The 14,724-nt window shown below is 32.1% G+C and overlaps 3 protein-coding genes across 4 annotated transcripts; 1 reads left to right on the top strand and 2 right to left on the bottom strand.

Annotated features, from left to right (window-relative positions):
* LOC109336097 (protein trichome birefringence-like 36) lies at positions 935-5,593 on the top strand. 2 transcript variants are annotated; one of them, XM_019572480.1, is made up of 5 exons: positions 935-1,496; positions 1,971-2,142; positions 2,220-2,401; positions 2,583-2,741; positions 3,014-3,655. In XM_019572480.1, the coding sequence occupies exons 1-5, from the start codon at positions 1,165-1,167 to the stop codon at positions 3,318-3,320; spliced, it is 1,152 nt and encodes a 383-aa protein (XP_019428025.1). In that variant the 5' UTR covers positions 935-1,164; the 3' UTR covers positions 3,321-3,655. The 2 variants fall into 2 exon arrangements, with proteins under 2 accessions (XP_019428025.1, XP_019428026.1); XM_019572481.1 differs by lacking the exon at positions 3,014-3,655 and adding an exon at positions 5,499-5,593 and having other exon boundaries at positions 1,030-1,496.
* Positions 4,422-5,904, bottom strand: LOC109336100 (germin-like protein subfamily 3 member 2). The gene is made up of 3 exons (XM_019572484.1): positions 4,971-5,904; positions 4,851-4,924; positions 4,422-4,550 (listed from the first exon to the last, which is right to left on the bottom strand). The coding sequence occupies exon 1, from the start codon at positions 5,626-5,628 to the stop codon at positions 4,999-5,001; it is 630 nt and encodes a 209-aa protein (XP_019428029.1). The 5' UTR covers positions 5,629-5,904; the 3' UTR covers positions 4,422-4,550; positions 4,851-4,924; positions 4,971-4,998.
* LOC109336099 (lipoyl synthase, chloroplastic) lies at positions 6,593-10,130 on the bottom strand. Its single transcript, XM_019572483.1, has 7 exons — positions 9,631-10,130; positions 8,993-9,156; positions 8,745-8,835; positions 8,491-8,648; positions 7,663-7,834; positions 7,285-7,395; positions 6,593-7,096 (listed from the first exon to the last, which is right to left on the bottom strand). Exons 1-7 carry the CDS (start codon positions 9,979-9,981, stop codon positions 7,010-7,012), a joined length of 1,134 nt encoding a protein of 377 aa, XP_019428028.1. The 5' UTR covers positions 9,982-10,130; the 3' UTR covers positions 6,593-7,009.

Raw genomic sequence — 14,724 nt, 5'->3', positions numbered from 1 at the left:
TCTTAAAGATGACATTCAAAATGAAAGGAAAGCACAACATTAGTTTGATAAGTAAGTCATGGTGAACTAACCCAAAGCTAATGGTTGATTTTCTTTGTTACAACTTGGCAAGAGTTTGAGACTTTAAATGTGAGTCATTTACCATCCTCAACATGTTAGTGTTTTTGTCACATAACGTAATTGCGTAGTTCTACATGATACTGAGCACCATCTTTCATTCGTCTCAATCTCCCGAGCAACACTTGTATTAACAACTACTGGTGAATGTCCTCAATGTCTAGTTGAAGTTGAAGTTCAAAAGAATTAATATTGATTAACTCCTCCCAAGGAGTAAGGAGGTTCTGTGTGTGATACCACACTAGTTATTGAGTATGGCATGAGTTAATTTAACTCACATTTTTTGAACGAACCTTGTAGAGTACCTTAATGATATTATGTTAAGAAAGTTATTGATAGCTCATGAAAATAACTCAAATATCATTTTATTATATATGCATATATATGAGCTATAAATCATGGTCAATACACCAATAAAAAATCCCACTCGGAATGTGGGAATATTAGAAACAAAAGGCAAGTATTTGCCGGATAATCTTTTATTTTCAAGGGAGTATGAGGAAATTTATGGTGCACATAATATTTTTTGGGAGCTCACTTCTCTCTTTAGGATTATTAGTAATTATTTCTACACTACCAAGTTTAAGACTTCTACTTAAATGTTTTCAACTAGAACAAAATCTCTATCTTACGAAATTTCGATTTTTTTTTAATTAAATGTCACTTTTTAATTGGACATGAATACAAACTGGACAAGAATTGAGACATTATTTATTATTTCAACTCTACATTTGTCTCTAAGGAAAGCAAATGCACATGCTACCCATATCAGCTTAATACATAACTTAAGGACCTATTTACTCATTACAGAAATAAAAGGTAACAAGCAAAACTGAGTAAAGGGAAGAAAAGTGGCAATGATATCAATTACTACAGTCTACAAACTACAGCAATGACAATAAGTAAAAAAAGGTTCATTTCCATGGTCCACACTACCGGAAGTCATGCCTTGATGAAGCACTTTTTGTCAACACAAAAGTCCCTTCTAAATTACAAAAGCTTAATCACTTCCTTTGAGACTCTTCACACTATCCACCTTTGCCTTTCATGGCTAAACCAAAGCTTCATTTTCTGTCCTTTTTGGTCTTCATCAGCATCTTTCTAAGCTTCTTTTATTGCACATTATCACTTATCAACCCATATGATGTGCCCAACTTGCTAGCTGTGGAAACTGATGATATTAGCATGGTGCAATCCAAGAGAGGTTCTTGGAAAGAATGTGACTTTTCAGTTGGAAAATGGGTTCTTGATCAATCTTATCCTCTCTATGATTCCAACTGTCCCTATCTCAGTACTGCAGTTGCTTGTCAAAAGAATGGGAGGCCGGATTCTGAGTATGAGAAGTGGAAGTGGAAGCCACATGCTTGTTCCATCCCAAGGTGCTTATATTACACCTGAAATTTCATAGGGTTTCGATACTATATTAGTTATTTTTTATTGAATCCGGATATTTTAGCTCGAACCGGCCAGATTATTTTAAAACCGGGTTTGGACTACTCCATGCCATGCATTATAATAGGACAATAATATCAACTCTCATCCTTAATTATTGGATATTTAAATTAAGTGACCAATTGAAATGCATGACACATGGTTGTGACAAATTGTAGGATAATGGACAATGCCTCATTGTTTTAGTAAATGCTTGCATGATCAATATTTTGTATTTGGTTGGCTAGCTATCAGTATATTATATATTGTAGTTAAAGATGAAAAAAATTCAGTTGGAAAATAGGCAAGCTTATTTACTTGTATAACTAAGAAGCTTATGCAGCTATTGGTTTATAAATCAATTCCTTAGTTGGCAAACTACTGCTTGATGAATTTAGCTTCTTTATGTGACACACTTACAGGTTTGATGCACTAAGGTTTCTTGGGAAAATGAGAAGAAAGAGAATATTGTTAGTTGGTGATTCTATAATGAGAAACCAATGGGAATCTCTTGTTTGCTTAGTTCAAGGAGTTATTCCAACTGATAGGAAAACAGTGACATATAATGGTCCTTTAATGGCTTTCCATGCTATGGTAAGACATTGATAATTAATCAAACTTATTCTCCTTTTCTTTCTAAGAATGATTTAACTCATATTGTTCTTGTACAGGATTTTGAGACATCAATTGAATTCTTCTGGGCACCATTACTAGTGGAACTGAAGAAAGGGCCTGAAAATAAGAGAGTTTTATATTTGGATTTGATTGAAGAGAATGCAAGGTATTGGAAAGGAGCTGATATTCTTGTATTTGATTCAGCTCATTGGTGGACTCACTCTGGTGATACAAGCTCGTAAGAAAAAATTTCTCATTCTCTACTTTTCCACTAGAATTAGTTACCATTTTTTCTATCCATAATTCAACCCTTAGTGAATATCAGCATTTGTCTACTTTTTAAGTCCTTGAACATGTATCAAATGTAGACCAGTTTCCGAGTTTCACATTACAATGTGTTCAATCTTGATCAATACTAGGTGGGATTATTACATGGTGGGAAATAGTATCATCAGAAACATGAATCCGATGGTTGCTTATCAGAAAGGACTCAGTACATGGGCAAGGTGGGTGGATTTAAATCTAGACCCTCAAAGAACCCGAGTCATTTTTCGAAGCATGTCACCTAGGCATAACAGGTACTATCTACTATTATTGCCTAATTATGATACATCGATATTAGATTTTAATTCTGATACACACTAATTGTAAAACTTTTACATTATCAACCATCATGCATCAAATATATGCCAACAACCTTTAAGATAGTTACTGTAATATTTTCAATGATATGACAATGCATGATTGGTTATCATTGTAAAAAGCAAAATATAGTACATTGCAATTAAATCTGTTGTAATTATCATTCTTTGCCTTGTAACTCCTATGGTTCCTTGATTTTTATATGCAGACAAAATGGTTGGAAATGCTACAACCAGAAGCTGCCTATACAATTTTTCAGCCACATACATGTTCCTGAACCATTGGTAGTGCTACAAGGAGTGCTGAAAAGGATGAGATTTCCAGTGTATCTGCAAGATATTACAACAATGACAGCTTTCAGAAGAGATGGACATCCTTCAGTGTACAAAAGGGCATTAAGTGTAGAAGAGAGGCAGAACCAGAAACCGGGTACAGGCCTTTCCTCTGATTGCAGCCATTGGTGCCTCCCTGGTGTGCCAGATATCTGGAATGAGATGCTTAATGCATTGCTTTAACTAAATAATTATAGTGCAAATATGGAATGGAAATGTTTCATGTAAGTCTCATCTAGACAACTTTTGTACAACCATGAGTTTTATAATGCAAAGTACTAGTACTTTGAGTTATAAAAAGAAAAGATGTCAGGAAAGTTGTCACAAATAACAGTGTTTAGTATGCAATGTCTATGGAAGATGTAAAGAGTGTAGAACAGTTGATCTACATCTTAGATCAGGATTTGTTTTTATCATCTACTAGAGACTATTATTGTTTCTACTGCAAGACCATGTTTGTTTGGTGTTTATTTATTTTAAAGGTTGTCTGATCTATAACACTACCATTTGATATGCTATTTTGATTTCCACAAGCAGCCAAAGCACCTTTCATTGGTAATTTTAAAGCTCAGTAGAAGCTTGTTAATGTAAAAGTAAAAACCAAACAAACAACCTTAAGATTAACAAGAACATGTAGCATTGATGTTCAAGCCAAGGTACAATTTCTTAGGTAGCTGCTGAGCACTTTTTCTCAGTGGAACTAAAGAGAAGAAAAAAAGCAAACAGGGAAAATTACTAAAATAAATGAGTAAATTTCTTTGGTTTTAGAAGCATTACAAGAACTGACGATCAAATGAAATTATTCCAAATTCTAAAAGCAGATGGAGACCATTAAAAACCATAGGTGAAACAATTAGGAAATATTCAAAGATTAATGTTTTATTAATAAACATCATTTATAATAGGGCATCATGTTATGGTTCGACCCATATAGCTAAACTCATCAAATAAGACTAAGGCATGTTTGTTTATTTAGAAAGAGTACATTGTACTCATAAAAACACAAGATAGTTGACACCTATAATCATGGCTGGTTTGGTTCTCCATTAAAAACATGACACTCAAACTCGTGTGGGGGGATAGAAAGCTAGTCAAATGAGTGCAACAACCAAATTGGGGGAAGAGAATCATTAAACAAAGTAGCTTTTGGAGCAGTTACAACCTCTTTGAAATGATGCTGTTGGGTAAGGGAACCTTGGCAGGAGAAAGCGGAGTTGAATAGGAAAGTGAAGGGACAATAATAAGAAAGACAAATAATCATGTTACACTATTTTTCTACTCACTTTAAATTCATGGTTGGTTAAACCAACCAATACACATGTGATAATGAAATTTTCTCCAACCACTCCTTTTATTTCGAGGTTTTATGCCAAACTTGTATTATTGAAGCAAATATTATACTGAGTGTGTTGACTTTAAAAGATCAAGAAATGGCAAAAGCAAGAACTTAGAAATAAACTTCAAATCAGTCCAAAGTCTTAATCTTTTTAGCTTCTCAATCGTCATTATCAAATCTTGTTGTAGAAAGACATTCGAAGTTTATTTCTAATGATAATTGAATCTTCCCTTTATATGTCAAATAGATCATGGTTTTAAATAGTAATTCGCAACTGCAATATTGTGATCGCATCAGTGACACAATTCTGGTATATGCAAAGTAACCATAGCTGCAATTTAGGCCAAACTGCAACTAAACGATTATGAAGTAACCACAATTTTTTCAACTAATCATCATTATTCTTCAGTAATGTTACTGTATTGGAATAAATATCATGTAAAATTTAACACTGTGCATGATGTGGATCATTAATCCTCAATGACTTTACTTGAAACATTTTCTCCATAAACATAAGAAAACAATTTAGCTAGCAGAAAACCTCTTCTTTAACCTGGAAAGCTCCTTAGAACTGAGTCCAAAAGCCTTCTCCAAAAGCTCCTCATTTATTTCAGAACCAAAAACTGCATTTGGAATTCTCACCAACCCAGGATTTTGGCTATCAAAGCTTCCCAATATAGTAGCATGCCCATCTCCAACATTCATCTGAAAATGCATCAACCCTCTTGGGAAAACCATGACCTCTCCTTTCTCCAACACTTTGGCAAATACCTTGTTCTTTGTGTCAACAAATCCTGAATAGATTTTCCCTTCTAGCACAAAAGCAACCTCTGTTGCCCTTGGATGAAAGTGAGGCACATTGACACCACCAACATCAAAATCTGCTCTCACAAATGACACACCAAGAGTGTTTAGACCTGGAAAGACATTGGAATTCACTGCCACAGAATAAAAACCAGTTTTTTTGAAGTTCCCTGGAAACTTTATCCCAGAGAAGGTGAAATCTTCCACTGTTGCTGTGGAAGAGTTATTGCAACTGAAGCTGTTGTCTGCTGAGTTGGCTATGCAGAAGTCATTGATTGGATCTGGATCAGAAGCCATAACAACAATGATAAAAGGCACAAGTACCAATAGGACTGCTACTTTCTTCAACATTGTAATAGAATCTAATTATCTCTTGCAGTATCAGTATTTAGAAGATAAAAAGGATTGAATGTTTTGGATGAAATTTTCTACACAATGATGTGTAAAAGCAATGAGATTATGTTGTAGAGTCAAAGGACCTTGCATCACAAATTGCAGTATCTATTATTGAACACTAGTAGCATTTATCAGAGACTGTATTTTTGTTTAGAAACTTTGCTTTAGAATAAAGGAGGGCTAGTTGGGGCACTAGATGACAGCATCAACTACTCATCTTTTGCTTTATTCATTGCTATTGCTTTTGACCTGTTTTATAAGCAAAAGTGGTTGTCATGAGTTGCTTGCATTTCCATTTGTTTGATTATTGCTTAAAGAAAACCTTTCTATAAGAGAATGAGCATATTCACCCACTCTTTATTGCTCCAAACTGAAAGAAAATCAGTTTCACAATATTTGAGATTAAGGGGAGAATATATGTTTAGTTGGAAAAGAAAAGCTAATAACCAAAAAAAGCTGACAACTTTAGAAAATAATAAAGATCAGGGTCTGTCATTAATAGAATCCACTAAGTTTGTATGCATCCCCATATAAATTGGAACAAAGGTTTCTCGTTTTTTGGGAGCAAGACTTAGAAGGAAATTTCTTAGATCTTCACGTGTCTATAATCTCCTTGATTAACGTTATCGTCTCCGTCACACCTTGCAAAAAATAAAGCAACTAAACTTTAATCTGAGACCTCAAATTATTTCCTTTATCAAAAAGTACACAAGAATCTTTTGAACAAAAAGTATGCCCTTTGGTTACTTAGGAATGTAGTACTTGGATATAGATTATTTATAGTCCAAGAGATTATTTCATATGGAGTTTTGAAAACCATGGAACAAACTACTTCGCAAACTACTTGACCAGACATAGTCTGATATCAGAAAACTCAATTTCAATAAAGAAATGGCTGACACATCCAAACTCAAACCGGGAAAGAATGTTAAACTTTGTTTCATGTCAGAAATGAGCTAGCCAAATGTTATCAAATAATAAGAGAAAAGAAACAAGAATGGAAATTACACATCTTAACCCCCCCAAAGCAGCAATAGTCACCAACAACCAAATACAATGAGAAAAAAACACCCCTTCATAAGTAAATTATGTTCCAATGTTGTTCTTTCTTACTATAAACTTTAACCTACATGTAGTGTAAATTATCTATGAATGGATTTTTTTAGAAACATTACTGGTCAAAAGACAATGTAAAACCAGTTTAAATATCTATTTGAAATCAAAAGTATTAAACTCTCCTTCCCTGATAACCATTTCCACCCTGGGAACTAACTGCATGTGCAAAAATCTTGAGATCTGCTGTTTGCTTAATATACATAACCTGCAAAACCAAAAGTTACACCAATGTGTCCCCATCATTCTTGACCTTTTCTCGTACCATTGTCTTGACAAATAGCTCCCCAGCCCTGTATGAAGATCGCACCTGTAAAACAAAAAGCTTTTGGTAAGGATCTCCTGAGTTCAATGATGAAAATCAGATGATTGTACAACAACTGACGTTGGCCTATCAAGGAATATGGTTAGAAACAAAATACATGTTAGTACATCTAAATAAAAAATCTATCATTATTGTCACTTCACAAATCATGTGCATGTTAAGTAAGAGCTTACCAATGGCCCACTGGCTATATAACGAAAACCAATAGACTCCCCATATTCTTTCCAGAAAGCAAATTTCTCAGGAGTAACATACTCTTTGACAGTCAAGTGCAAGGGAGTTGGCTGCAACAGTAACATGTTTCAATTAAATATATGCTGCAATACAATAAGCTATAAATAGGAGACTAGCAAGGTCTCTTGTCAGCTGAGCCAGCCACACAGTAGCTACTAGCTACTAGCCTCATAGATTTGAGAAAAACATGTTACAGCAGCTAAAAATTACAGATCATGAGAAAGATTAACACCATCTGTAAGCATGGATGGAATTTTCAGATTCTAAAACATGAGAAGCAGGTCTGGACAGCGTGAAATCATTTTATATTAACTAACCTGCAAATACTGACCAAAAGTCAGAATATCAACATCTATGGCCCTTAAATCAGCCATTGCTTCCTTCACCTCATCATCAGTTTCTCCAAGGCCCAGCATTATAGAAGTTTTTGTTATCATACCCGCCTTGCTACGTTTTGCATGGTTTAGAACTGACAAGCTTTGCTCGTACCTGCAACCACACTACATATGAGAAATACAAACTGAGAAAATGGTGATCTATAATGGAAAGAAACCAGCCAATGAATTGTGAGTGTTAAAACATGTATCCCCCACACTCATAGTAAAGTAACTTCTATCATGTATTTAAAAACGTGAATTAGCTAGACAACTGGAGAAATGGAATTCCAAACACATAATAGGGTGGTAGTAAACAATGAGCTGCAAAACATTTAACAAAATTAAAACCATATAATTTGACAAAGTAATCAATTTTGACATGATATATTCCTATCTTTTATTCTTCTTATATTTTAATTTATCATCATAATGAAAGTTCCTTTCTGAAAAGGTTCTTCTTAATACATAATTTCACATACACCTGAAATAATATACTTGAACATTATCTATGCCTCCAACAACAGTCAAGTCTTAATCCCACTAGATGGGGTCAGCTACATGAATCAAACAACGTCATAATGCTCTATCATAAATCATGTTCATATATTTATGCCTCTATATTTCCACTAATTTATTTTACATATAATTATTTTCCCCCCAATATGAATTACCATTAAGAAATTATATCTATCAGCTTTTATTTTACCTTTCAAGAAACAAAGATTGATATTTTAAAAAAAAAACAATTGGATCAGCAATGCAACTTACCCAGCCCTAGGATCTCTAACAATTCTTTGGAGTCGTTTGACTGTTTCAACATTGTGAGCAAAAACATCTAAACCTGAATGAGCCAGAGTTTCTACAGCCTTCAGGTCACCCCGAAAATCAGAGGTTAAACACTCAACCATGATCTCAGGTTTGAGATCCTGCAAAAAAATCATAAAAATAGCACTTAAACTGTCAATTGCACTGCATACCTAGTAAATAACATTATGAAACAACAGTCCAATATGTCAATGCACCTTCATAGCTTTGACAGTCTGAGCAAAATGCCCACTTCCTCCATCGGGTATATCATCACGATCCACACTTGTTAGGACAATATAATCCACTCTGCAAAAATTGGTAAGTAGTAGTAATTAACAGGGGCAACGAGAACCTTAGAAAAGGGGCATGCTTGTTTAGGATTTGTTCTTTAAAAATGCTTTTTTGATAATAAAAAATCACTTCTAACATAAATAGGAGATAAACAGAGACAACATATATGTACCCCCAACTTGCAATGGCCATAGCAGTGTTTATTGGTTCCATAGGATCAGGAGGTGGTGGATTTTTACTGGTCTTGATAGCACAAAATCTGCATCCACGAGTGCAAGTATCACCAAGAAGCATGATTGTTGCAGTTGCAATACCATCCCCACCTCCATTCCAACACTATTTCCATAACAATCCAACACTCAAGTAAGTAAATTCAGTGAAACAGAGAGGACAATAAATTGAGTAAGTAAACCATTCATTTAGTCCTCCAAAGATGATAGGGTCAACAGTTACGTCCCTAATATTACCAATTAAGTCCTTAAAAGATATAAAAATTATTGAATTCAGTCACATAATGAGCGATTAAGTCCTTCAAAAGACCAATATAAGGTGTGTTTGGTTCCTAACACGACTTATAAGCTACTCAACTAGCGTATTTGACAAAAAAAATAAGCAACCTGTTGGTGTTTGTTAAAAGGACTTATTTCAATAAGCTACAAGCTTATAAACTCATATTTGATAAGCTTCTTGAGATAACATATTAACTCCTACTTTTCCAAATAATTTTGATGTATCTAACTAGTAACACTAATATTATAAGACCAAATTGAGAATAAACATTTAATAAATTAAACACAAGAAAAATGGAACCTCTCCAATATTAGGACATTGTGCTTCTTCGCAAACAGTGTTAAGCTTCAAATGTGACAAAGATCCCTTAATCTCTTGAAACCTTTCACCTTGAGGAGCTTTCTGCCTCAACCACTCTGGTTTCTTCACATTAGGGTCTCTTCCAGTGTACGGACCCATTCCTCCAGGGTAGGGCCCACTTTTGTGCTCCGATTCCGTCACCGTTACTGATGGCGGAGATAACGATGAATCTGAAGCATTGCATCGAATTGTTGAAGGAAAATGGACATGAAAACGGTACCGTTTTGGTGGTGTGGGAAATGGGGTTGAGAATGAGATTGAACTATGTTTGAAAAGAGATTGGTGAATCATTTTGAGTGAAACAGATAAAAGTGAAGAGTTTTGTGAAGTAAGCGGAGAGAATAGAGTTTCCTATAGCAGTTGGGGGAAGTAGGTTACAGTTCCGCCATTGTTTTCTCCGTCCATCACTCTGCAACTATACTAATATTATTTTCCATCAAAATTTGTCGCTTAGTTTTTAATTGTAGTTTCTTATTATCTATTTTCTTAGGTTTTGATTGGCATGTTGTATAATATGTTGGATTTAGTTACTAGTAATCAATTATCTATTTTTATACAATTCTGATTATGATTATCGTGTAAATAAGTGTTGCTTTAAATGATATATGTTTAATTTCTCTTAAACAAAGTTTGTGTTTGTAAATAGAAAAAATAGTCGCTCGTAGAGTTAGTCCTACGTACTTGTGTGGATGACAAATATATATGTGGGAAACCAAATATGAAGTGACTATTGTGACTATAAAATATAGTATTTTGCCATGAAGCACGGATTCGCCAAATACTATTGCGTGTCGGTGTCCGACACGGATACGCTCAGATTCACGAAGGATACGTGTCCATAGAGTATCCAAAAATAAAAAAATAAAAATAAATATCAAGACACGTATCGGATTCGTTTTCAATAAACACTCACTTATTTAAAGGTCACATCATACCAACTTACCATCACACCACATTGACCCACGGATAGCAGCTGGTACTTTCCGATCCATAACGTCGCCGGCCGGTGCTTAGTGTTACTGCCTCTAACGCCATAGGTATGTTGTGAAGAGCAAACAGAAAAAGGCTTACCTTTCTCACTTCTTAGTTTCTTTTCGCTTAGTATGTTTATAAAGAGAAGAGGATGTGTGAGTATTAATAGAGAGGATAAATAAATGGCTTACCTCTATTTCTTAACAGAGAAGAGAAGAAAGAGGGTAGGAGAGAAGAAAGAAGGTAGGAGAGAAGAAGATGATTTACACTTATAATTTTATCATATTTTATATATTTTTTATTCATTTATACGCGTATCCCAGAACATATCGTATCCTAATTTTAAAAAAAATACGTGTCGATGTATCAAATACGTATCGTATATGATACACATATCTGTATATGTGCTTCATAGGTATTTTGTGCTAAATATTTGTAATATGCAGTTGAATATATTCAATTGGTGTAATATTCAACTTTTTTAAATACACTCTCAAAATAAGAAGATAATGAAGGTAAAATGAGAAGATGATATTATATAGATTTTTTGTAGAAATAAGAAGATAATGATGACAAAATAGTGAATCACAAATTACATCATGATGAAATGATTATTTTGTATTTTCCTTTATTAAGTAGTATAGATAAATTGTTGCACCTTTAATCTGAAATTTTGTGTGACTAAAAAATATTTTTAATTAAATATAGTATAATGCAACCTAAAGCCTAGGGGTGTAAGGGGTTCCGATTTAAACGCGAAACCGATGGAACCGAACCGAACCAAATCGCAAAATGTGGTTCGGTTCGGTTTCGCGGTTCTGTTCGGTTATTTTTGTAAAGAACCGTTTATGTTCGGTTCGATTTATGGTTTTAGAAATTTCGGAACCGTTGGAACCAAACCGAACCGCATATTAAAAAAATGTATACAAGGGATTAAATTCTTCAACCAATTTTCTAGCTTAAATTATCAATTTTTGTGTGAATTGTAGTGTTATATATGTTACTAAATTATTATTAAGTTTGTATTATATATGTTATTAGTTACTAAATTGTTTCCTAGTGTCTTATGATTTTGAACATATTTACAATTTTTCTGATATTGAGTTTGAAACTAACATATATCATATATTGTTATACATGTATTGTTAGATATGTTACTAATTATGAAATGTAAGGTTATAAATGTAACTATTATATATTTTACTAATTCATATACATGTACCTAATTATGAATTTTATTGTTATATATGATTCATAATTTTATATAATAATAGTATTAATGTTTATGTTTATCCTTTTATGGATAAACAATATATCTTGTAATACATTTTGAATTTTTAATTCATGGAAGATTTTTTATAAAAAAGTAAATGGAAAAACCGTGGAACCGAACTGAACCATTCAAGAGCAGTTCGGTTCAGTTCGATTCTAATAGTTAAATTTGTGGTTAATTGAGTGGAACCGAACCATATGTTTTTGATCGATTCGATCACTAAAATGCACCAAAAACCCACTGAATTTTTACACCCTTACTAACGCCTATATAATATTATAATTCATTGTCTAATGGCATCGGGCTTAGGCCGCAAATCTATGATATTTGCAAACAGCGAGTATTTATGGGTATCCACGAGTTTATAATTTTAATTATATATTTATATACTTTGTAATAATCAATATGCAAAAATATTTTACATGAGTCATATGATATTTATATTACAAATTTATGATCATAATCAAAAAAACTATAATATATATAATCTTAAAATAATAATAAAAAACTATAATATATAAAAAATTAATAAAAAACTAAATTTATAAATTTGAGGGTACCAACGAGACGAATATCATCAAACTTATTCTCACCCATAAGTTATTATCGTGGATATCTATTGTAGGTCTTTCTATGGCCCGTTGATCAAGTTTTTTATCATCACACTATTATTTAAACCCAAAATTATTTTCCATAAAATAAATCATGGATTCTTACACTATTATTCTCTCTCTCTCTTATTAACTGTAATATGTTGAAAAATATGAGTTTGAGCGGATATCCTTTATCATATACTAGCGTGACGACATATACTCGTCACTCACATTTTCCCCCGGATATAGCATGTGATAGTTGATATAATATACATAAAACTTATACAAATTTCTCATTTTGTACCTCTAATAATCATTATAGATGTTTTTTTATGTTATTGTCTGTTTTACTTGGGTTGAGAAAAAGAGAATATAGAAATAAGATAATGTATCGAAGATTAATGATATATTTAATATAAAAAATGAAAGCAACGAAAGTAATTTTGGAAGTTTAAAATGGTTATTAATAATACAAAAAGATAAGTTTGAAATATAAAAATTATGTCATGTAGTGGTTATTTATTGTTTTGCCTTTATTAATAGTATAAATATAGATATAGATATAAATAATGTTACAGAGATGATTAATATGTTGATGATGATTACATATTAAAAAGTCTTTTATAGAAATTAAAATTTTAAGGGCAAAATAGGAAAATGAAATTACATAATAGTAATTACACTATATTTTCCTTTTATATATAACTAGTGTGTACAGACACTTCGTGCCTATTGGTCAATATTGTGTGGTACGACATATTTAATTTTTATATATTTCATTTTTTTGAATTAGAATGTATTTGTTGTGTTCGGTGTACTTTATATTATATTTTGTGTGTGTTTATGATAATGTTTAATTGAAGGTGAGATATGTGGTTAATTAATGTATTGGTGGTGGTTGCTTAGGATTATATAGTTTTTTTGTAAAAATTAAATAATGTTAAGAGCAAAATAGGAAATTAAAATTACATCATAAGAGAAGTTATTTCAAGTTTTGGCTTTATATATAGTATAGATATAGATATAGATATTATATTATGAGGTAGAGTGGAAAATAAGTATAAAAGCTTATATATGTTAATCAAATTCATTATACAAAAAAGGTAAGAAAAATATGAGGGTAATTATACCTACCAAATTATGTAAGGTCAATATACCATCCACATTTATTTATATTATTATATTTAAGAAATAGTTGATAATAATTAAATATGAATAATGAATTGTATAATGACATTGTGAAAAACAATTATATTATTAGTTCATACATTTTTATCAAAAATTATTGTCAAATAATAAAACTTCCATTTTTGATAGGATACTACAATTTATGGTTAGGGATAATGGTTAAGGGTGATGAAAACATTGGTTAAATAAGTGAGAGATAGAAACTATGAGAAATTAAGTCAAAGTAAACTAGGTTTTAAGTTTTTATGCATGGTTATTTTTTTTCTTCTACCATTCCACTTTTTCTCGGATGTATCCGAACTCAAAAGAAACACTTCAAAAGTGATTAATTTTTTAATTATAAAATGAGGAAATATATCTAGTTATACAAATTTTTTTTGAAAGGAACATTTCTCTCGTTCCCCTTAACAAATTCTCATACCACCAATTTAATCACATGTATGATTGAGCATAGAGGTAGATGTAACCATTAAATACTCTATTTAATGCAAAAGTAATCATTTATTAATTAAGCGGGGAAGAATTAAGTGAGAGAGGAAGCTACATGTATATGAGGGTGTGCTAATTTAAAGAAAAAAAAAAATATGTAATCACTTATAATTTTATGAGCCCTATTTTATTGTAAAAAACATGAAATGCTTTGTGAAAAATAAATAATCAGATGTTGAATTATTTTATAATATTGTGAATATATAATTCAAGTAACTTCATAATCTTAACTGTTTTTTCTACTTCGTATTTAAGTAATTTATAGTTTTGTTATGGCATAATTGGTTGAATTTATGCAATTTTGTTCAATTTATTTGGCGATGTTTGATAATCAACTTGTGACTTATATTATTGATATGCATAATAATGTTGAATTTGCTTCTTTAAAAGAGATCAATAACCTTTCCGATAAGTTGGTTGAAAGTGGAAGATATATTATTTACCCATTAGTTTATCTTCTTTTAAAGTTAGCAATACAAGTGTAGAAAGAGTTTTTTAAACTATGAAAATTATGAAAAA

The sequence above is a fragment of the Lupinus angustifolius genome, chromosome LG20 (genome assembly GCF_001865875.1).
Source record: "Lupinus angustifolius cultivar Tanjil chromosome LG20, LupAngTanjil_v1.0, whole genome shotgun sequence".
Lineage (NCBI taxonomy): Eukaryota > Viridiplantae > Streptophyta > Magnoliopsida > Fabales > Fabaceae > Lupinus > Lupinus angustifolius.
Note: the sequence above shows the minus strand (reverse complement) of the source record. Positions and strands in the feature narration are given on the sequence as shown.